Genomic DNA, 24,707 nt, shown 5'->3' with positions numbered 1-24,707 from the left:
ATAGATAGATATATATTACAATTTTCTGTATAGGTCGTGTTAACGTCTAATGGCTAATCAATATAATTACTACAAACTAGCCTAAGTAGTATGATTAAGAAAAAAAAAATTTTCTTTATGTTAATCCTGTAAAACATTTCTATCGGTTAGGACTATACGAACAGAAATGTTAGATTTTGACATTTATTAAACAAGTTGAAGTAAATTTTAAGTATCTGTTATTAACTTCACGAAGAGATAAATAAAAAAAATAATGCTTAATTTTTTCATATATATTTTTTAAGAAATACAGTCGTACATTATTCGATCTATTTAAATGAATAGTTGAAGAAATGCAAACAGTATAAAAATAACATCTCATCATATCAGAACAAAATAATTCCATAAATATAATACAGTCCCTTGACTTATTTTTTAAAAGTGAATAACAACCTCTAGATTTAGTTATGAAACAATTAAGAATGTGAGTTTAAAGCAAAAAATATTTGTGTCAATGGCTTGGGTATACAGGTTTATCAAGCGCAAACAAACGACTACGGCAGGTGTTTGAACAGCTTGTGCCAACAGCTCTTAAAAATATAAAATACCCAACCATTAGATTTCCGCCAAAGGAAATAATACGCCAATAAAAAAATAAATAAAAATAAGAGGAGGGAGGGTGAAAAATAAATAAAAGTTTTTATTAGTCGGCCATTTGCGAGATTGTTGCCCTTCCGCGTAGCCTTGAGAATAACTAGTGGCCAGTCCAAGGCATTCATTTCAATGGCGTATAATAACAGATCTGAGCAAGGATATATCGGATACTATAACTTCATTAATTTAAAATATTAATTATAATTATTAGAGGAACAATAAAATGTATATATATATTACCATAGTGGAATATAGGCAACGAAAAATAAATGATATAGCAATAAATATGAAAAATAATTTTAGGACAGAATTTTAATTTTCATTTCATTTCTTGATTATTTAATATGGGTAGTTAAAATTATATTTATTATTTAAGATTTATAGATGGAAGTACTTCTTTATGATTAATATATTTATTAACTTTATCAGCTTTTACTATCAGATATGGGGAAATTTTTAAAGGTGGATAACATTAAATCAGTACTATATATATTACTTGTGAATGTCACATTTTTTTAACACTAAATAAAAATAAATAATTATTTAACCCAATAAAAATAAAAATAAAATTTTAAAATTAAACGACCAATGAATTTCAGGTTATTGAGAAGAGGGAGTAAAATTTTTATACTTTTAGTTTATTACAAAGATTCATAACAAAAAAAAGCTAGTCAAATTACAATTTTTTTTTAAAAGTGTCAATCAAACTAAGTAAAAACAGTGTGCCATGTTTCTGGCGACAACTTTTCTATGGTTGGTGGGGGTCCAGAAACACCATTATTATATATTTATAAAAATAAGATGAAAGGAATATGGTCCGGGTGCGGTCAAGAAAAACTCAAATAGTAGAAATATACTATTTTAATGAGCCAACGTTTCGCCCCACGTTGCAGGGCTTCTTCAGGGCTATTTTGACGGCAGTCAAAACTAAAAAAATGGATTGGTTTCAATTTATTTATAAAAATAAATTGAAACCCATTCTACCTCCATATTTATGAGTTGGCAACTAATAATAATCAATACTTAGAATATCTATTTAATTTCTTTCTCCACTCGGTATTGTCAATACATAGAAAATGTGACCATATAAAAGAAAAACACTAAAAAAGATTTTATTTACCCACAAAATAACAGGGGGTTCAATATAATGCATTTAAAACTGTACTTATATATTTATTTGAAAATACAATACAAAATGGAAATACAACCTAAAAATTGAGGAATAATTTTTATTATATGACTAAAAGTTTAAGCTTTTCAATTTTTTTTTAAAAACTGTCGAGACAAAGAAGTAAAATTATCCACAGTATAAAATTTATTACATTGGCAAACAATTTATTTATTTATTTTTTTAGCCTTCCCTACGATACTGCAATTATAAGTTTCATCTAAGAACATGAATATGAATTGATAAAATCATACAACTACGTCACATTTACGAAAACGGTCCTCATTGCTATATTTTCCTATTTACAGAAGAATAAAATGAAACAATTAAAAAAAAAAGTCAATCAAGTCTATAATTAAAGTTTAAGAACAAACTGAAAACTTCTTGACGAATTGATATTAAAAAAATTATTTATAGGATCTTAAAAAAAATATTAAATATATACTATTATGTTAATAATTTGTTAGCAACTAGATTTCATATATACTTGGGAAAAAAATACATTGGATGTTTCAAAATAACCTAATTAAAATTTAGTATCCCTAATCAGAGTTTAACAAATTTCACCTATATTAGTGAATTAAAACATTAAATAAACGAAAAATATACCTAAGTTACAAGTTTTAAAGGAAAACGAAGCAACAAAATAAATAAATAAAAACCTGAACTAAGCATACCGGAGAGGATGGCATTTTTATAAATATTTAGAGATAAGGAAGATACTCATTTCTGAAAAGAATTTTTCAACATCAACATAAAATACTGGGTTTCTAACAAAATGTTACAAGATTAAAAAAAAAAAAGTTTAATAACTTCAAGACGAAAGTAATAGAAACTGTAGAGAATAAAGACGCAGAAATAATATATTTATTTTAATTGATATAATAATGGCATGTAAGTTTTTTTTTTTTTTTATTCCCCTCCCAAAAAAAAAGTCCTATTAAGAGAGAAATCTGATGAGGACAGTGGTAATACGAGGAATTTTCTTGTTAATGCTTGAGGAGAAAGGAGATGGTACAAGAGCCTTTGATACACCCTTCAACCTCCCTCCAATGACAAAGAGGACATTACCCTAAATGGAATATTGACGGAACCGGGGGGTCGTTACCCCTGCAGATCGGCTCTAATATGGCCACCGGGGTATTTTAACTCTAAAATAAATTGTCCAACAGGTCTTTACCGGTCCCCCACAGAGCTAATGTGTATTTAAATCACCTAGGAGCCGTTTAGTCGAAACATGGACCGAATATGGCATGAGTAACGGTGAAGTCTTAATAGGTAGCTTTGTAGAATATACCTGGCCCCAGTTGTACGTGTTATGGGAACCACCAATGAAAGCGAAACTAGATTTAAACGATATTTATTGAAATTTATTAAAAATAAATAAATGTATATATACGCTTTATTTAATAAAAATTATAAAATAATATTACTTTTATCATAATAAATAAATTAATATCATCACTATATTTTAATTTTAGATTCACATAGGGCTTTCGATTTTGACATATTCAATATTGTGGTGTATGAATGCAGCCGGAATCATCAATATTTATTTATACCTTCATATTTAATGGATAAGGCAATCATGGTAGGAAAAACAAAATTTTAAACTACATACAGAAACAAAACCTCCTCAAAAAATTAAATGTACTCCATATATTCTGAAATAATATCAATGTTTTCAGTGAGTTTTTGAGTAATTTAAAAGTTTTAAGATTATTATCCAATTAATAAATTTTAACAGATAGTATTTTGAAATTGTGAATATTATAAGACAATCATGTGTAACATTGAATTATTAAAAAAAATATATAGTTATAATATATATGTTTTTATTTTTAACTGGATGAAACTATAGTTAAATTGAGTTAATTAAATATTCAGAACGTACATTGTATGCCTGAATTATAAAATGTATAAATTATACAAAATACTCCACAATGTATAGTGAAATTTATTCCTTAAGCCCTCGAATGAGTATTTAATATTCAATAAAAATATAATAATGGGTGTTAGACAGAGTCTTAAAAGTATAGACTAACAAATATTTTAAGTATCATAAAATTTGCACTAAAAAGCCAGAATTACTGGAATTATTGGCAAATACGACTAAGATCTATTTGTTTATTAGGACTTTATTTTTTTAATTTCGTTTCGAGATTTTTAAATGAATTGATTTATGATTTTCAGAATCTATAAACCCTTTAACAGAAAGAGAGGGTTTAACTTTTTTAAATAGATACTATACCAACAGGTATCAGACTCATTCAAGTATGGAAGTCAATAATAATAAAAACAAGACAAAAACAATATTTCCCAAATCGAGATTTATTTCAACACTATTATTCCAAAGATAAGATATTTTCACCTTCAACGTATAACGTGATGTACAAAATTTTTGATCCGTACAATTATGCTATCTCGGACAAACATTGAAGAGCACATGCGATGCCCTCGTTTCATAATATTTACGGATTAAATATTTCCTATGGCAGTTTTGAGTAAATAATCCAGCGGGACTCGTGGTTGGATGCAGTAACAGCTGAGTGATGGAAGTGCGAGCATCGGAGGTCCCCCAGGGCGGGAGATAACAATCAACTGCCCCAGTCCCTGCAACCAGTTGCTTCGGTCAATAACCTGCCGGGGTGCTTCAGCTCCAATACGGCAGGGGGGGGGGCAATTAATTATTGAATACCAAATCATCAATAATTCAATATGTATAACAATAAAATTTAATAATTGAATGCTGGAATATTTTTTTTTAGAACAGTAATTAAGTAATATGAATTGCTAAGATCATATACTGAGCCATCATTATGATTTTTATAATGGAAGTTAAAAACATATTATTAAAACCAGTCTAATTTTCGTTGACTTCAAGCCTTATCGCGACGGAACATAACCATTAAATATATATATAATAACATAAAATTGTATAGAGATCTACTTAAAAATTAGTTATTCGCGTTTTTATTTTATAGCATAGATTCCTTCGTTATTTTTTAATGGCTGATCATCAATGCCATTATTTATCTTTTAAGTATCCAAGAGAAATAAATTTATGGATTAAGAACCATTGTGTTTTAGTTCTTAAGTTTTTAGCTCAAGACAATTGTAGATTTTAAAAATTTATAAAATGCGTAGGTCATATGATGGAACAAATTAATAAATTGTCGATATTTCTAAACTAGTGTATATCTAATTTATTTATTTCCCTGTATATATATCTAATAATAATAAATAGAACATATATTAAAATAAAACACAAATAATTTATACCAGTATGATGTTAATAATATATGATACATAAAAAGCTAATGAATTGTTTAAAAAAAATAAATTGTATCCAATTTTAGCCTCAGAACAATTTATATTAATGATTTAAAAAACAATAAGGATCCCAATAAAATAGCATATTTTTGATTTTGAAAATACTATGATTTTACATAATGAAAATAAATTCAAAAGAAAAATACTAATGTCCAATTACATATCAGAAAACATTTATTATACAGTGAATTTTAAAACAGACACAAGGAATCTGAACCCTATGCAGAGATTTTAAATAAAATTAAATTATGAGAAATAAAGGTTCACTTATTGATAACATTATATGATAAATGTTATAATGTCTCGTAGGGTAATTGTGGACTGAAATAAATGACCTGGCAGAATAGTTTTTTAAAGTTGATGTGGTTCTAAAATTGTATTAAGGTATAATAATTTATTAGTAATATTGTTATTTGTTTAAAATTGTTAAAAACCATACTAAAACCTGTTTGTGATAAATGGTCGTTGAAAACGGCCGAATTGGACGAAACGTCGGACTTATGAAAAAATATAAATTGTTTTGAGACTAAAATTGGATAAAATTTATTTTATTTAAACAACAAAAACCAGTCTCAAGAAAGAGTAAAGATTATATATAAAGCTTATGAATGTTTTAATAAAGTGAAAAAAAGTTCATTAATTTGTGATAATATTTCCTAACTCATACGACAGCAATAATCAATAAAAAAATAATAATTTGTATAAAAAGGATTAAACACATTCTATAAATAATGTTTCACCTTAATAGAAAGTAAGAAATAATTCTAATAACAAATTATTATTATCTTAGAGTAAAAATATTTTTCTTATCAATAACAGACTTAAAATCCAAACATTAAGTATTTAATCCCTCGTTGCAGTAATGGATTAAATGATGAGAATACTCGTGTTTTTAATCTGACATAAACATTTATACGAGTTTATTTACTTGGAACCTATTCCCTCAATGATTTTCCAACAATTATTAATCTGTTTTCCAAGCACTTTGTTAGAATATTCTCAACCATTTATTCATTAAGGGGAACATTCAAAATTGACATTCCGGGGATGTTGTTATAAGCTCAATTTATATTTATTAACTTTTCCTCGTATTCAAATTAAAACGTTTTCCTGGAATGAAAAGTTCAATTTGAATAAATCTCTTTGTTTATTTTTGCTCCAACGATAGTCATATTAACTCTTTCATTGGATAATAACATTATTTTACGTTAGAAGAGCTCATCGTTTGTAATATTTTTAATATTTAATTTTAATATTACGCGGTCAACTCGAAATATTTTTTCCAGAATATAATAATTAAAGATACGAAATATTTTAAATTACAATTTAAAATAAAAAAAAAAAAAATCATACTTCCTCAACAATATTCAAAAATTATATGGACGGTAATTATTTATATAATCATAATTTGATTTTAATTGATCTACATTCATTTGTAATTTATTTATCTACTGTATTTATCATATTTAATTAGAAAATATCAATTCAATTTAAAAATATAAATGTAAATTAAACTCCTAAAGTTTCGAAATTACTTTTATAAATTTTTGTATAAATAAACTTCCATTAATTTTTGTATACTTGTTTAAATAAAAAAAAAAAAATTAGTTGCTTTATAATGAATAAGGATATTTCTGCTGTCAAGGCCTTCTAAAACGATTAATTTCTGAAATAATAAAAATTACATACCATAAATATTAATGGCACTTCATTTCATATTAGTTATATGTTGTTTTATCGATGAATAAGACCTTGAGAATTGATTTGAGGTAATAATTCAGTGTAAGACTCCCAAAACAAATATGATACAGTATACACTCAGAATCAAAACAAACAAAATTTCCATTTCCAGTTTAAGAAATAAAGGTAATATAATAGTATTATTATTATTGTAATACTTTGATCTATCCTAAAGATTTTCAAAACCTGTAAATTATTACGAAAGAGTACGTAACAGAAGTCGATGAGGAATATTATTATATCTTATTTAAAAGCATGTGACCAAAATATCAATATTAAATTAATTAGAATTTCTTAATAAAAATTTGTTTTCGTGTACAGATTAAAATACTTCCTCGACCATAAACGGTCAAGGAATTAAAATTTTAAATTTAAACAACTGACTGAAAAAAAAAAATTATTTTATTACCGCACGTAAATTAAGGAAGGTTTCCATACGTTTTTTCTAGACATGGCGAAAGAGACGTCTCACACAATACTGAATCAGTAGAAAGATTTACTTAAATACGATGCTGAGTATAAAGTGCAAAAGATACTGGACAAATACCATTCAATAAGATGATATTGTTAAAACAACTTTGTAAATATTATTAAGATTAAAACCGAAAACAATAAACATTAAACAAATACGAAGTAAATATTACTTTGTAATTTAAAATGAGGCAAGAATGGCCTTATAGTTTTACTAACATATTTTTACTTTCACTTACCAATGGAATATACAGTAAGCAATCGTGAAAAATTTCAAATTCAAGGTTACGACAGAAATACACGTTTTCAGGTCCCTGAGTCAAAAGAAATTAGTCTCGCAACATGGTCTGTGCGTGAACAGCCAAGCTAAAAAAGAAAATTCGTACGAAACTGAAATTATATTTTTAAGACGTGTATATGCCTGGGGTGTGGCAGCAACATTTTTTTATAAAACAGACTGACCGCAAGTAAATTTTTTTTATTAATGAAAATTAATTTATCTCAATCGCTCATATGCAAGCTACAATAATTTCCGTAAGTGAATAATAAACTTTCTAGTTTTTGGCCGTTGATTGAATTTAAAAAAAAAGTTAATTAATATATTTTTTATTTGCCCATTAATACCGCACTTATTTGTTATATTATGAATTACGTTTTAATTTAAGACTTAAATGCAGACTAAATCTGTAAAAAATTAAAAGTTCTTTTAACTCATGATCTTACAAAAGCACGGTACCACGGTGCAACGTCATAGAATTTAAGAAAACCGGTTCGAAATATTTTTAAAAAGGTAAATTGCATTTTAAATGCTAAATAAAATGCATAAATGTAGTATATGTAAGAAGAATCCAAGATATTTTTAAGGTTTATTTAAATTAGTATAATTAATTTTAATTCCAAGTTATTATGACTAAGAAAAATTCCTTTGAAATATCAACACAGACAGGGAATTTTTTTCCTTACTTTTTTTTTGCCCTGAGAACTGGTTAAGGTTCTTGCCGCCTATACGACCCTCGCCGTATAGCCACTTAAGGGGAAAAAATGAAGCAAAAAATTTCCCTACTTCAGACGGACGGGATCCACGGCTAACCTTCGGCTTATTATTTTTTCATAGAGAACTGACGCAGCTACCGAGCTCGATTGAAAAAGATCATCTCTCAAAATACCTTTCTGATCTAATGATGTCGGATTTATCGGAAATTGCGAAGACAAATATAAAAATAATTTATATAGTAATTACAGTGGCTACGGTTGTTATTGTCACAACAATAAAATAATAAAGATAAAAACCCATCGCACGTCAATAAGTTTACCTTTATTAGAATCAAAGATCTGATGAGTAATACTTTAGAAACACAACTTGCTTTGTTCTTTAACTTATAGAGTTAATTTGAAGTTAACAATTTCAAGGTAATGACAAATCACAAATTTGTTATTACCATTTCCTAGATGCGCAAGCATGTGTATGGGGTACAGGATTAGCTGGTACGGGCTTGGCGAAATTTGTGACTTATCCGTTCTAGTGACACATTCACACGTTCATTCATGCTCTCCGTATTTGGAATATTGAAATTTACAAGTATCTAAAGGTCGCTTTCTTCCATTTAGTCTCTTTTCATTCTATTTGCATTTATAGTAAAAATAGTTTCAATCGAGGTTAAGAGCCGATCCAAGGTAAAAAGTCCGTCATGCTTGCTTCTCTGAAACTATTAAGCGTGTAGACAGAAACCACCAGTTGTTTCCTTGTTTATCAAGCGTTTGTGGCAAATGTGTGTTTTCGGCTTAAGGTCTCATCTTTTTCCAAAGTAAGTTGTAACCTTATATAGGTGCTCAGTTAAACTGCTAGACACATTCCATGCATAACGCATGACATAAGTATACACCGTAAGTGTGATGAAGATGAATATACGATACGTCCACTGATTCTCTAGACTTCGACATACTCCAGATCATCCTGTTAATCGTAGAGAAGAAGATGGCTACAACGACATCACCGGATCAGTTAAAGGTCAGAGAGATGTTGCGATAATATGCTCGCCTTTGAGGCCGGCCGGAGCAAGTTAAGGCGGGCGGTCATGAATAATTCATCCCTCGTGGCCTAAACAGTTCCCGCTCTGGCTCGCATCTTCCCATCTCTTTCATAGTCCTTAAGTCTCCAAGACGATAATCTTTTTCTTCTTTTTTTCTAGGGAAGTTGTATTTCAAATTTTTTTCTGTATTGTTCTCGGTGAATTTATGAGGTAGGAGTAATTGTACATGGCGATCAGGGGAAAATATGGATGCGTATAGCCAACTAAAGCGAGACAAGCTTGTTTACGGTTTTAAAAAAATAATGTGCAATAAAACAACGAAAACCTTCAACTACATTCAATTACTTAATTACAAAAAAAATATTCTGGGTGCATAGTAAAAAGAAAAACACCATTTTCACAAATTTCGTCTGTCAAGGTCAATTGTACAAGATTAAAATTAAGCAATTGTTTGAAAAGAGGAGAGACAAGATTTTGAGTACTTCATTATTACTTAAAAATAAAACAAGTAGATTCACTGGTCATTAAGTAAGTTTACATTATTTCTTCAAAACCTTGAAAACAAAAATATGAAAATTATAAGTTTTCATTTGAATTCCAAAGTACTTTACTATTTTTTTTTTTCTTTGTTAGAAAGAATTTTTTTTAAATTTGAGTGCTCAATTTTGAATAGAGAAAAAAGGTTAAGTAACCTTTAAATATAATTTATAATTAATAAAACTAGTTTTACTAACATGTATCAATTTAAAAATTTTAAAAAAGTTGTTGAGATTTACTTACCATAAATTATTTAATTATAGACATTTGTCTATCTAGAACTAATTTCATTTGCCAAACAGTAGAGGTCATTCTTACAACAAAACCTTCAGGAAAAAATATTTAGGGATAAAAAAATAAATCAATACTCATTGATATTTTTAATTATTTTTAGCCCTGACGAAGCCCTGCAACGTGGGGCGAAACGTTGGCTCAATAAAGTAGTATAATTCTACTATTTGAGTTGTTTTTTTTTTACCGCACCCGGACCATATTCCATTCATTAATATTTTTAATGTGATGGATTTTTTTTTTCTTTACCACGCAAAGGTAGATTGTCACTTTTTTTTAAAAAAAACTCATGCTATTATATAAAATGTAGAGAGAAATAAAATATGAAAGAATTGAGACGGTAAAAGGTAAGTTATCAACAATCACCGATAACAAGAAACTAGGAAATGTTGAGCAAGACAATGATCCGTTGACTAAACAAATTCCCTATGGCCCTCCACTCTCTAATTATTGTAGCGAAATACAACAATGCTGTGAGATTATCATAAAGCCTGACAACAATGACAACAAGAAACACAATAGTGCCATTGAGGAATCTGATAAGGACAACAAAGAGATAAAAATAGTCTTAGTAGTGGGGGAACAGCTGACACCGTCCTCAAATATTCGATTCAATCCAGCTAACCGGATTATTATTTGGATATGAAATAACTCGATAGAAGGATATTTAAAAATATATAAAATAATCAACAATGTACATCTTAAATCTATAATAGTAAAAAAAAAATTGAATTTTCGTTGCAATATTATTATAATTATTCTTTCATTTCATGTTCATGAAGTTAAACAGTGGGTTTTGGGATTGTTTGTACAAAGATAAAAAATATTTAAAATTGACAAAATTAATCCAGAAACGTACATCACGATTGTTAAAAAAAAAGTTAATTAAGGTAAAATAACAAATATTTAAATTAAACAATTTATTAATAAACAAATGAAATAAATAAAGCTACAACCCGTGGTGGGTCAGAGGTTCAGTACTTTGTAAGAAAGAACTGTTAATCAAACCAACGGTGGTACAAGGAGGTGATTTGGTCAGAACCAGAATTAAGGTAACCCTCATTGTGAGGCTGAGTGCTCCGGAACCCACAGGTTTGACTCACCGCTCATTCCTAGAATTGAGAATCCTCGGATCTATAAAATATTTTCATGACTTTTGTGCAATAAACATGGCATTACTTACCAATATCTGTAGAAAACGGAGTTTATTTTCAATTTCAGAACATCAAAAAACATGAAAAACAATCAAAATTATCTTAGTTTAAATTATCAAAAACATTTTAAACAAATATTTAAAATCAATATAATTTTATAAAATAATTATGAAGTATTTTTAGGAGGATTTTTATAACTTATAATCCAAAATCCCAGCCTAAAACCAATTGTAAATCAGGTTTTTCTAACTTAATTTGTGTTGATGCTAATAAAAGTTTAAACGTGACAAATTAATATGGTGATATTTAATATGTTGTTCTTAAGAACACTGATAAAAGTTTTAACAGGTCGTGTATTGACACAAAAATGAATTAATCTCAAGAGGATGACACTACGATAATTAAGAAATAAATAACGAATTATTGTAAAATCATATTTTATTATTATTATTTTTTAAGTCTAAGGTCATATATTTCTTTAGATTTTATAGGTATCTTGAATAAATATCGCCTATAATTATAGAATTATACGATTTTTTTTTTAAATGACGCAACATGAAAAATTCTGAATAACTTTATCGGATCTTTCAAGAGTTATTGTACTTGAGGAACTCGTCAGTAAATAAATAAGCATTCAAATAGTAACCGGATACATTCAGTATAAATGAGTCGAATGACGAAACGGCAACATCTTAGGCATCCTGTGGTTGCGTCATAAATCGTGGTCTACGACGCAATGTCTTACTAAGAACTTCTTAATTATTTACGTATTAAATTATTACTAAAGTAAATCATCAACAATCATACGTATTATAAATTCGTAAATTCAACAGGTAATACCTAAAATGTATAAAAGGTATACATTATAAAGACAACTACTTAAGAAATTATTTAGAAGTATCTTTAAAAATTGAGGTTTTAAAAATAGATAATTAAATAAGATGAATAACAATACATAATTAAATAGTTGTAATTGTAAATATTTCTTAATTTCACTTATTAGGCACTCCAAGGTAATAAAATGATTTTTTATACTCGTATATACTGCTTTCTGTTAATAGTGGCGCATCAGACAAAATAAAAATTTAGATTTTATTTCGAATTGGCCGTTTTTCGAAGATAGTACTGTAGACTTGGGTTTACTTTCTTTAATAGGGTTGTTCTACACACTGTTAGGACAAAAGCTACCATGTGTTACGAAACACACAAACATTTTTTTTGTCAGATATTTCACTATTAAACTTAACTGTAATTAGTATGTTATTAAAGTATTATTGGGCCATATAATTTTTTTTTGCAAGCAGTGAATCAATAATACATTATAAGTCGTTTCTAACATAAATAATAAGAATCAACATGTAACACTTTATTTTTGTACTGAATAAAAATATATACAAGTAAATTTGCTGTAGGTGACATAGTGACATGATACAAACATGTGGAGAATCTACCCACTGATAGAACTCCAATAACATTTCAAGAGGAGAAGATCTCGAGGCCATCTTCTTTTCAGACGCCTAGGAGGATTATTAAGTAATAAAGGATAAGCCAGGTTAGAAACAAGTGGATTTGGGTGGTTGAGAAGTTTATTATGGAAGGAACGGTATCTGGTTCTGGCCAAATCGGCAACATATGGAATATTGAGGTCCTGATGGATGACTTGATTTGTGACAAAGTAAGGAGCATTAAGGATTTTACAAAGGATTTTGGACTGGATTGGATTCGGGAGGAATTTGATGGTTTAGTGGATCCCCAAAGCTCAACTCCGTATGCCCAGATAGGCCTTATAATAGTCATGTAGATCAGTCTTTTGTAATGGATTGGCAATTTAGACCGTTTGTCTAGTAAATGTTGTAATAGTCGGAATCGACGAGCAGTTTCTTGTCTTTTTAGTCTTGTATGAGGATTCCATGTCAGTCGTTTGTTCAGATGTAGTCCTAAGTAACGGATCTATTCGACAGGAAAAAGAGGGGTATTATTAATAGGGCAAGAAGTCGTGGGTTTACGATGAAGGGTATATGTGATTTGAAAGTAACACTTTTAATAAAAAAAAAAATATATAGATAAGTGTTATTTATTTATTTTAAAGGGGAAAAAACATCTTACATTATTTTTTACTATAATTCGGACTATATGCCATCCAGCTCATCTCAATTATTTGGCGTCATATACCCTCGTAATTTTAAGGGATTTGGTCCGATTATAAATTACTGTATAACCAATAGGTCTATTTTCTTGTATACAATCCATCTACTTGTCAGTTTTATATTACATGAACATTCCAATTGAGCGCAAGAAGCACACAGAAGCCCGACCGCTACGGGTATCCAGTTAGCCGAATTACATGCTCGGGTCAATCCGGATTTCGTTCCCTTCGGAAACGGTTAAAAAGTGGGTCTCTGCTCCTTACCTTTCTCATAGTCCTTGAGATGGGTGAGCCTAGATGCAAATCAGGCCAGTCGAGGAAGCGGACGTAGTAGAATTAGATAAATACCTCAAATATTAAAAATTTAATAAAGGTAAAATGGAAACGATTGTCGAGAGTAATAATAGAAGATAAGGAAAGAACAAAATTAATAGATGATTATTCTTTGGATGTTAAGATTAGAGATAAGGTCGATATTTATAGCAGCTAAGCTGATACTGATACCTCATAGCCGTCAATACTAAATCTACTGATAGCTTTATGGCATGGATATAGATTCTGGGGGTCAGCAGATAATATTCAAAAAATAAATTAACAATGATGACATATTTCAAGCGCATTCGAGGAAATAAAATGTCAGTAGTTGAGGAGGTTTAAATGTTAAAAACAAACTCAACCTCAAATTAAAAAAAAAAATTATGTTACTGATTATTATGTAGATTAATTTCAGAATCGAAAAGTGCAAACCTCATGATTTTATCAGCACCAGAAATGATATAAATTTGAATAAGAAATTAGCACCACAAACATTCCACATTGTATTTAATAAAAGATAATAAGAGTTATATTTCCATTATAAATTACTAATTAAGTTTTTTTTTAAATTATCATAATATACCTGCATGAAAAGTATACAATGACTTTACATTTTAAAACTATGAGAAAAAAAGTTAGTTTTTACCCACTCTTGAAAAGCCGCACTATTTCATCATCACCTTTTTCTTCAAATTAACTTTGACCAATCAGCTTGAAATTTTGTGCTGATGTGGCAACACTGTGGAGTTGCTGAATGAAGAGAATTTTACACAATGCAGCAGTTAGATAGCAATACAATGCAGAAAAAAAAACCCAAGTTCAATCAACAACCTAGCTCATATTTTTTATTAATAAAAAAATCCTTCATTCAGATGTAATATTCTACAAAAAAAGCGCAATAATTTCATTTATATGGCTCCAAAAATTTTGTAAAGTTTGTGGAAGGCACAAATCTCTTATTAAACTTACTACACTCGTATAGACTTAATTTTCTAATGTAGAACAAACAAAATGCATACAAAGATCGTTAAGTACGCAAATAAGAAAATATTCCTCTTAAGAAAAACCTAGAGGTAAGTTATTATATCTTTCAAGAATGTGTCTGAAATAATAAAAATATATATATAATACAATCTCTGCAAAAAAAACAAAAACTATGGCCATAAAATATTCAAGAAATTTTAAAATGGATAAATTGAAAAGAATATCATATATATTATGTAAGAGTTTTAGTTGTATGGACAAAAAAAAAATTAAAATAACAACATATAAACCGTAATATTATGTCCTAACAGACACAAACCATTCATTTACACTAGCGATGTAACCAAGTTTAATGAATTGCTCATCATTTGCCATACAAATAGTTATTTATATGAACGCTTTTTATTAATCAGAAATGTCAGAATGACAAACAATACAATGTCTCAATCCGAGATAACTAAAGAGTATACACAAAGAGAATGACGCAACTTAGTGCAATGTTATTGAAGACAAGTGGTTATGTAAATGAGATGGAAAACTGTCAATGAAAAAACTTCTAAAATCATATTCAATAGTCTCTTGTGTGCTCTAAAATAATAGGAAAAATATTTTATTGTTTTATTTAATTTTTTTTTTTTATTTACTTTTATGTAATGGTGCCTTTTTATAATTTATTAAAAACTAGATAGATAAACTGTTGTTCTGATATACTTCACGGGAAGTTATGATTTAATAACATCAGAGAATCCATTATTCCAAACTAATCAATAAACTCATTTTTAAAGTTTTTATTTATTATATTTTTTAATTATCATTTTGTTTGTATAAATAAATGGGCTCTACCTTTATCGGACTCTTAAAAATTATCTACAGGTTGTTAATACACCTCAAATTCTTCACTTGAACCTATGATGTTTTCAAGGCAGCATTATATCATTGTATCGAATGTTTTATCACCAATGAAGTGGGAGTTTAATTAATTGATCAATCAGAGGAATTACTATTAAAAAGAAAAAATCATTAACAAAATATTATTAGAAGATTTAAACACAAAGATTCGAGCCTCGGCCAATAGAGGCATAATTAGGACAAAAATGTTAAGAGCAAATATAAATGCAGTAAAGAGATAGAACATCACACATCAACAGTTATTTTAAGACAGTTCATTAGTTTTTTTAAACTAATTAGAGGTAGAAAATCCCTACAAAAAAGTTAAACATAAACCATATCTTTAATCAATAAAAGTAAAAATCGTAGTATAACTTATTTAGCATTTTTTTTTTTCGCACCCTCCATTGAAAATAAGGAATACTTAGGTACAATGATGTCGGTTGAAGTGTAATAAAATAAATAAAATAAAATAAGTGTAAATAAAAAAAATATATATTTAGTATATATACTAACTTGACTTTTTTGTATGAAGTGTTTCCACTAATCATACGAGTAGTAAAGACTTTCATGTTTGCATTGCATGGAAGGCTGTTTAAATGTTTAACTCTTCTCATGATAGTTACTGTCAATTGTTTTTATGGTCACTATTGTTTTACAATGTGTTTTTTATTTTTAGTTCACATTGGCACACACTCTTAGTTTTCGTTGAGTGGGGAAAAAGTGGAACAGCCAGTACATAGTACATAAATTAAATGTAATAAATACTATTTTAAAACAAACAAAAATGTCAACCTTTTTTTTATTCAATTTTTTTTCGTGTAGTGAACAAATTGAGGAAAACATTTTTTAACAAATCCATATTTTCCTCGTTATTGTTGGAATATTATGAGAGCTATTTACACATTTTCCTTGATCGGAGACATCTACTATGGAGATGCTTAAATAAAAACAAAAATTGATGTATTTGAAAAATATTTTATTATTATATAATTGTCATTATACCCTCCCTCTAAATTATGGAGATGGGAAGAGAAAGGGCAAAGGTAACAAAATTACTGCCAAACAAATGAGGGATAAAAATCACCTATTTTATTTTTGTGACGCAATTACCCCAGTATACAATATTAGGACCATTAAAAAATAAATAATTATATACATTTAGGTAAAAACAAAACCGACAACAGGATTTGTAGACATATCCTAATTATTAAATGGAGCTGCAATATAATTTAAATAAGAATACATTAAGGATAAACCACGTAATAGAGATAGGAACCACACAGAAAAATATTCCTCATTGTTACGCCACACGAAACCGCTAGACCTAACTCGGCCATGCAGCCACAAACTCCTGAACCTTTTCACACCAGCTTCATCTTTGCGTTTCCCAACATTTCTCAGTCATTGTTTTAAATGTAATATATATTTCCCATTCTTGTTTTTAACATTTAAAAAAATATTCTTTCATGAAGCGAAAATTCAACATTTTGACTATTTTTTATTAAATTGGACGAGAAATCAAGCAAAAAAGTTGTGGATAAGATTTTGTTTTTGCTACCTACCTGGTGCTTATTAATTATATTAATTTCAAAAAATTTTCAATACTGAAACGTAAATACAATTCCAGTACCGATAGTAAAAAATATTTTATTAAAAAAAAACCCTAGGCATCACAATCATACCTACTTGGATTCCTTGATTATTTTTTTCAATTATTAGATAAATTCTAAGGCTTGTTTATCTTTAATGGAAGACCTTTAATGGGTTTATTACCTATAGTGACAGCCTAATATGAAGATTTCTGTTAATAGTGTATCTCCCATTAAAGTTTGAAATAGAACAGCTATAAAAATAGCAGGATCCTAAATCTTATGGGGTCCCAACTGAATAAATTAATAGTTAACCTAGATTGGCTGCTTACTATTATTTTAATCTGTTTAGATAATGATAGAGTTCCCTCTGATTTATAATTTATTATTTTAGATAAATTTTCCCAATTTTATTAAAAATAATGATATAACTATTAATAATGAAGTTAAAATATACCTGAAATTATGATATAATCTACCTACATATAATAAATACTTTTTAGAAAATAACATTAAACGTTATTCCAAATTATTAACAGAAGTTATTATCTATTCGTATTCACAAAAAAATATAATTCAAATAGAATAAATAATATTGTGTAATTCAAACAGAAATCCACTTATAAAGGGGGGAGAAACTTTTTTTTAAATCGATATATTTTTATCTTGATAATAAGATATAATTAAAATAAAAAAGAAATTGAATGATGGAGAGAATTTAGAGTTTAATGAAAGCTTTCTATACTACAATTCATTCATTTGATAAAATGAATCTGATACGCAATACTGAGAATTGAAAACGTCTAAATGACTAATATTTTATGAGATATCCCTTAATAATAATTTGGGTCCTCCGGGTCGGATAATAGCTCAGATGGAGAAAGTAAGAGTAAACTACAACATTTATCGTTGTATATTCAACTATTCGAAAAACATGCACTAGAGCTTTCATTCGATAAGCACGTGCACATTAGAATTGCACCTATTGATTGAATTAAAATTAGTATTTATCTTGTATGGAACATCCAAACGAAAATTCTTTGCTGTTCACATTATAAACAAATAATTGACTGCAGTAAAATAAACGGCTTTCACAAAATAAAAAAATATGAATAAGAAATCAGTGTCATCTATTAGAGCCTCATGAAACCTTACTATACAATGATTCATTCATCCGATGAAATGAACGGAGTCCATTACATTAAAAGAAACTGATATGCAATACTGTGGAAGATATAGAGCAAAACTATTCTATTTATTTGAATAAAACAAACGTGTGAAACCCCACACAATTAATTACAAAACATCATTAACATGATACTAAATCAGCCATATTTACATGAGCCTTTATGTTCCACTAAACAATTCGATTCTTCCCCTTACAATCCATGCAATCCAAAAACTTTTCTTAAAATTAAAGTCTCTTTTATTTGTTCCAAACTAAAAATGATCTGAATCCTTCAATTGTAAATTCAATATCAATTAAACGCACTAGTTCCTACTCTAGATTCCCGTTTGGTTACAGAAAAGAAGTGGGCCTTGGTACCAAAGACTAGATTACACATATATTAGTTTATTTGTAAAACAATTTATTAAAACATGTGTTGAGTATAATGAATGCATTAAAATAAAATTATGAAATGACATTTTTTAGGTCAGTGTTTGGATCATGTTCCTACATCTCCAACTAAAGTCTTCCGGGATATTTTCTTACTAAAGGAACGTCATTTACAAAATTCCTCAAGGTATAATTACGGATGAAGTACACAACCGCTATCTAATTTTCGTTATCTTAATTATTAAAAAGTATAATTAAGCTGACACGTCGGGTTAAAAGAAGGCAACGTAGCAGCAAGGAGGAAAGGAAATGCGATCTGAGATAACAGAGCGGAAATGCCGAGAGAACTTCACAGCCGAATACCGTTCTGCCATTTTATAAATATGGATAACCTGTGTGTGTGTGTGGGGGGGGGGAAGGGGAGAGACAACTAGTTTACGAGGTTGACTCGTCCAAACAGGATCGGCGCCCATTAAACAGGCGGCGAAGAGAAAAATAAATCGAATAAATAAAAGCTTAAAAAAAAAAAAAACGAAAGGCAAGAGACAGAAGGAGAGGATTTGCATACTGGTCCCTGGCCGGGTCACGACGGGAAGCGGTCCGCCCTGAAAAGAGAAGAACGCAGGAGAACAAAAAGAACTGGAGAAGAGGGTGTTCCAGCGGCCTTGTCCAGGCAGCATTGTGTCTACATTAAATGGCCAAGTCTTTAATCATTTCATATCAATATTATTAGGTAATATGATAGTACAATATAGTACTAGTTATACAGTTCTATGGACATAGAAACAAATGAGTTATGAAAACTTAATAGTTTTTAATTAGTTGTAAATATCTCAAACAATTAGTTACACAGCATTGCTAATAAGGCAAAATTGTATCAACAATACTCCAAACTTATGAAATATCAGTTTAACTGTACAGAACTTCGTTAAGTGTTCAGAAATGCATACTTCCCACTTATCCTCTAAGTGCTTAGAAATGTATACCTAACTACCTTAACTATTATAAATTAAACCACGCTTTAACACCTAAGGAATGAATGCAGTTTCTTTATCTAGGTAGAAGTTATCAAGGTCTTTAACACCTATGCAAAAATACAAATAACCCCTATTAATAAATTAAATTCAAAACTGAAGTCGGATTATGATTTTATAATTACCACCTAATATTGTCAGAAAACAATGAATGTTATAGAAATGACGGCTGAAAGATTTTCTTCTTTTCTATGTTGAAGTTAAGTACGCAGGAACTCTTGAGTGAATTTTCAAGGAGAAATCGTCTTCAATTCAACCCCGGGGTAATGATAGGGCTCTGAGGACGACGCTCCTTATCTCTAGCGTATATCTAAACATGATAGGTCGGAGTTGATGCTATTTCTTCACCGGTGCACGAGGTACAACCTCCATCTTGTAAGCAATTGGTTTTGCATGCTTCTCCTTCTATAACAGATCATCCAGTGCGGAGGATTCGTAACACAGTGCTGCAGTCCCACGACCCAAGGCGTTTCATTCTATACGATGTATCTTTATGACCAATGTCTTATAATTTGGGTCCTCCGGGCCGGATAGCATAGATAGACAAAGATTAAAAACCGTATAATTTGTCATAGTACATCCGAGTAAAACAAACTAGCACTATTCAATATACTTTAGAACTTCTACTGTTAATCTTTGGCCAGCTACTAATGTAACTACGTATTCCCCTCGATAGAGCTTCAAAATAAAAAATCTTGACTCCTTAAATTATTAATAATTAAATAAAATAGAATTTTAAAAGTTTTAAAAACTAAAGCAACGTTAAAACTGAACGCATTTTGCTTTCTCAGATTCTCATCATTTATATTTATAGGGCTATATTCTCCACAAATAATTAACACGATTAAATAATTTGTGGAAAACAATTATATAAACCGATATAATGATTTAAAATTATAATTTTCCATTATCATATCAGAAAGATTCACTTCCTCTTTTATTATTATTATTATAATGATTAGAATTTTACTAGTCCGTGAATTTAGCATGATAAAGTCAACAAAAAATTTCTGTAAGTTAACATTCCTAAACGTCAATATCATAATTAAACCGATTATTGTTTCTAATTCTTTATTCCAGTTCCATAAATTTCTTTTGACAACCATCAATCCGTACTGTTTAGATAGAAAACATACGTCTTTAGGTAATCATCCGGTTTGGACAGTAACAACCGGATCGTAGTGCTAACAATGTTTACCGACTGACTTTACAACGATGGAGAACATTCTTCCAAACAAACAAGATGGTAATCGAAGAGCACCTCTATTCCTGGAAGTAGGATACAAAAGAGCCCTAAACGACAAACGGCCGTTAAGAAAATTCCTTGCCTAGCTTTCCACCGCGAACGGAACTTATCTTGATATATGTGGGCCGTGCTCGGTGCTGGCCGAATACCAACGATGCAGCGCACACCACTGGCGTACCAGCTCCCTGAATAATGTCCTCCACGGTCGAAGGCTGTACCCGATTGAAATTCATTACGCAATCCTCCAGCCATTAATAATGCGCACATGATAAAATAATTCACAGAGACAATTCAAACTGATCCGGCAATAAACCATGAGTGGATTGTGGGAAGTCAATGATCAGATACAAGATAAGAATGTACGTTTAATCTATTGTAAATAATATTATAGAGATTTTCAACGGATTCGAGTGGATTATTGCATAAACAATTAATACATGAGCACTTGAAGATAGTAAAAACAATCTATATAGAGTGTTGAACCTTATACCTTTTTAGAAACACTATTTAAATTTATTACGGTGAAAGGACGATTTTTATTGAAGTCATGCTAGCAAACATAAAAATGTGATAGATTATCAGGGTATATCGTGAAGATGCAATTTTTAGATTGTTTTCTAATCATAAAAGTCATATTTATACTTTTATATCTGTACAAACGCTATCGCATATAAGGATTTTAAATCCTGAAAACCTTCAAGTGTATTTATTACGGGTTTCTGAGAAAAATTACCTATTAAAAACGGAAAAATAAACAAAAAAAAATAATGTAATTCCTATACAATATGTAATTCCTATATATAAGGAAAATTCGTAGAAAAAGAATGCTATTCAACGTAGTAACATTCCACACAAAAAAAGGGGGAAAGTTTCCTCCTAAAAAGCCGCCGAGAAAAAAAAAAACTGAATTAAAAATTTTAACTGTTGGCATAAATTAAGCAATAATTTGCGAAACAAAAATATAAATATCAAGTGTAATTGTATTTTTCTATCAATTTAAATAAAATAAGTTGTTTCGTTTTATTATTTTTTCAACTTGATGAAAACTAAAAGCTTACTAAGTTGTACTTTCCGTTGGGCAAGTCCAACACATAAATGTAATCCAGATCGAGGTCAAAGCCTCCCCCCCCCCCCCATACAAGATAAGACAACACAATCACACAGTTCTACATATCATCCTTCCCATACTTCGTAGTAAATATGCAAAATTAATAATAAAGGAAAGATGTATTAAAAAAATACATATATGCCTTAGACTGAGTATTCCAATCTTTATTATATATGAAAAAACGAAGGTAATTTTTACTAAAACATATTTTAATTTTTTTTTTTTTGGCATTTAATAATGAAAAATATAATATATGCTATAGGTTAAAAACAATTTCGTGACAATTCTGTGTCAGAAAATTTAAAATTAATTAACATAAATATCAGAGAAACTTTTAAATTTTCTCAGTTTTAAAATAAGGTATAAGGAGAAAATAGGAATTTACGTACTTATTTCAGTATTTAAGAAATAATTAAAAATGTAAATGATTTTTAATGGAGCTTGGGTCTGGTCTAGAGGTTTAAGATTTGTAAAAAAAAAAAAAATAATAATTATATATATATATATGAGTATAAGTGAACATTTCATGGGCTGGAAGAACAGATAGGTACTGAATGGAAAACGAGGCGAGAACCTTTGCCAACGGTCATCTAATCAATATTAATACATAGGTGCCGAATCTACCTGCGTCCAACCCTCTTCCTCCGGCCTACTACCAACAGGCTACAAGCCTTTTCTTGAATCCTTAATTTGCCTTTCTAAAGTCTGATTAAAGCAGCCATTTAAACATAACTGTAAGATTCCGGGATGTGTTAAACCACATTAAATATTTCTGAAAAAGACTGATCTACATGACTGTAATAAGGCCAATCTGGACATATGGAGTTGAGCTTTGGGGCTCCACTAAACCTTCGAATTCCTCTCGTATTCAATCCTTACAATCCAAAATCCTTCGTAAAATAAATCATACTCACAAATAAAATCATACATAAAGACCTTAATGTTCCCTATGTAACCGATCTAGACCGAACCAGATATCACATCTTCCATTATAAACTCTCTAACCACTCAAACCCCCTAGTTTCTAATCTTGCATCCTCTTCCATTCCTGACAATCCTCCGAGGCGCCTGAAATGAAGATGGCCACGAGACCAGCTAATGTAAAATGTCATTAGAGTGCTACCAATGGATAGATTCTCTACACGCCTGCAACACTCCAATTTAACTTAGATCAGATTTACTAAATTATTATAAAGTTGTAATACAGTTGTAAATAGCAATAAATAAATATTAAAAATATATATATATATTTCTGTACGAAATTATAGGAAATAAAACCAAGGGAACCATAGAATGGGTGACCATAGATTTTAAAAAAAATTTTTTAAGGCAATCCGCAGCAAATGTGATGTTTGCCTAGTTTTCAACAGGTGACCAACCAATTCTAACAATGGTGGGGGTTCAAGTTTTCCATTTTGTGGAATCGCCACTTAATGAAAAAAGTCAACGTCCCAGGTCGAATTCGAACCGGCGCCGTCCGCAGATCTCAGAACGATAAACTTGTTCCTAGCCCCTGAGCTACGGATCCCATTGAATTTAGTATACTTTTAGAGCAGATTTGTTTTTACCATAATTGTTTTGGTATTTTTATAATTTAATTTCTCCTTTCTTGCAGATTTTATTTGAACTTAATATTTATAAAGGCATATAGGAAGGATGATATGTAGAATTATGCGATTGTGTTGATTTTCAGATTTTATGATACAGAGCATTTGAGAAGAAATATATAGAGCAAGCTTGGCCAAAATATGAAATTCGCTGATCGGATTAATCTTTTCAACTTCAAAAAATAATAATGACTATAAAACTTGACTTTTAAGTAAACAAAACCAAGAAATCATTTAAAGTTCTACTTGGTTAAAATTTGAAAAAAAATGTAACTTTTCTTAGCCCTCCCCCCATTATCATACCGATACCAGTCAAGATCTTAGCTCCCGCCGAGGAAGGGAATCCATCAATTCTTAAATCAAGAAGATAAACCAAAAAAGACTAAAATGTGTATACAAATAAATATAGTACTGACCTGTTTGATATTATCCTGTCCTGGTAAATGTCAGGAGGGGGAAACCTGGAGTGCTGAGGGGGCTTTGGGGGCCACAGCTCCGGGGGGAGCGCAGGATAGATAGCCGAGGGCGGGGGGATGAGAAGCCCGTGGGCGGGGTACCCAGGCGGCCCGGACATACCACCGCCGCCGCTCTCTCGCCAACTCTGAAACAATAACACAAAATGTACAGTAAATTGAATAGCGAAGGAGAAAAATACGTGTAAGAGAAGAGGATGTAGTGAGTAACCTTGGGGAGCACTGTTTTAAATGAAATACACGCTGCGTTTCGTAACAATACGCTACACTACGCTAAAACAAAAACTTCGAGAGCAAAATAAGTTCAATTAATTAAGTTTCAAGGACTGGAAGATTTGTATATTATCTAGTAAGGTGTAGTCAAAATATGTTCCTTGTTAAATGCCCTTCATTAACAAC

The 24,707-nt window shown here is 29.7% G+C and overlaps 1 protein-coding gene across 1 annotated transcript in view; it reads right to left on the bottom strand.

The window, feature by feature from the left end:
* Kdm3 (Lysine demethylase 3) overlaps positions 1-24,707 on the bottom strand; it is a 497,450-nt gene that overhangs the window by 61,447 nt on the left and 411,296 nt on the right. Inside the window, exon 14 of the mRNA XM_014418050.3 lies at positions 24,252-24,436. Coding sequence (XP_014273536.1) covers positions 24,252-24,436 — 185 coding nt within the window. The remainder of the gene's footprint in view (positions 1-24,251; positions 24,437-24,707) is intronic.

This window comes from Halyomorpha halys, unplaced genomic scaffold (genome assembly GCF_000696795.3).
Source record: "Halyomorpha halys isolate HHAL.00 unplaced genomic scaffold, Hhal_1.1 Scaffold12.1, whole genome shotgun sequence".
In the NCBI taxonomy this organism is placed as follows: Eukaryota; Metazoa; Arthropoda; class Insecta; order Hemiptera; family Pentatomidae; genus Halyomorpha; species Halyomorpha halys.
This window is presented reverse-complemented; position numbering and strand designations above follow the sequence as displayed.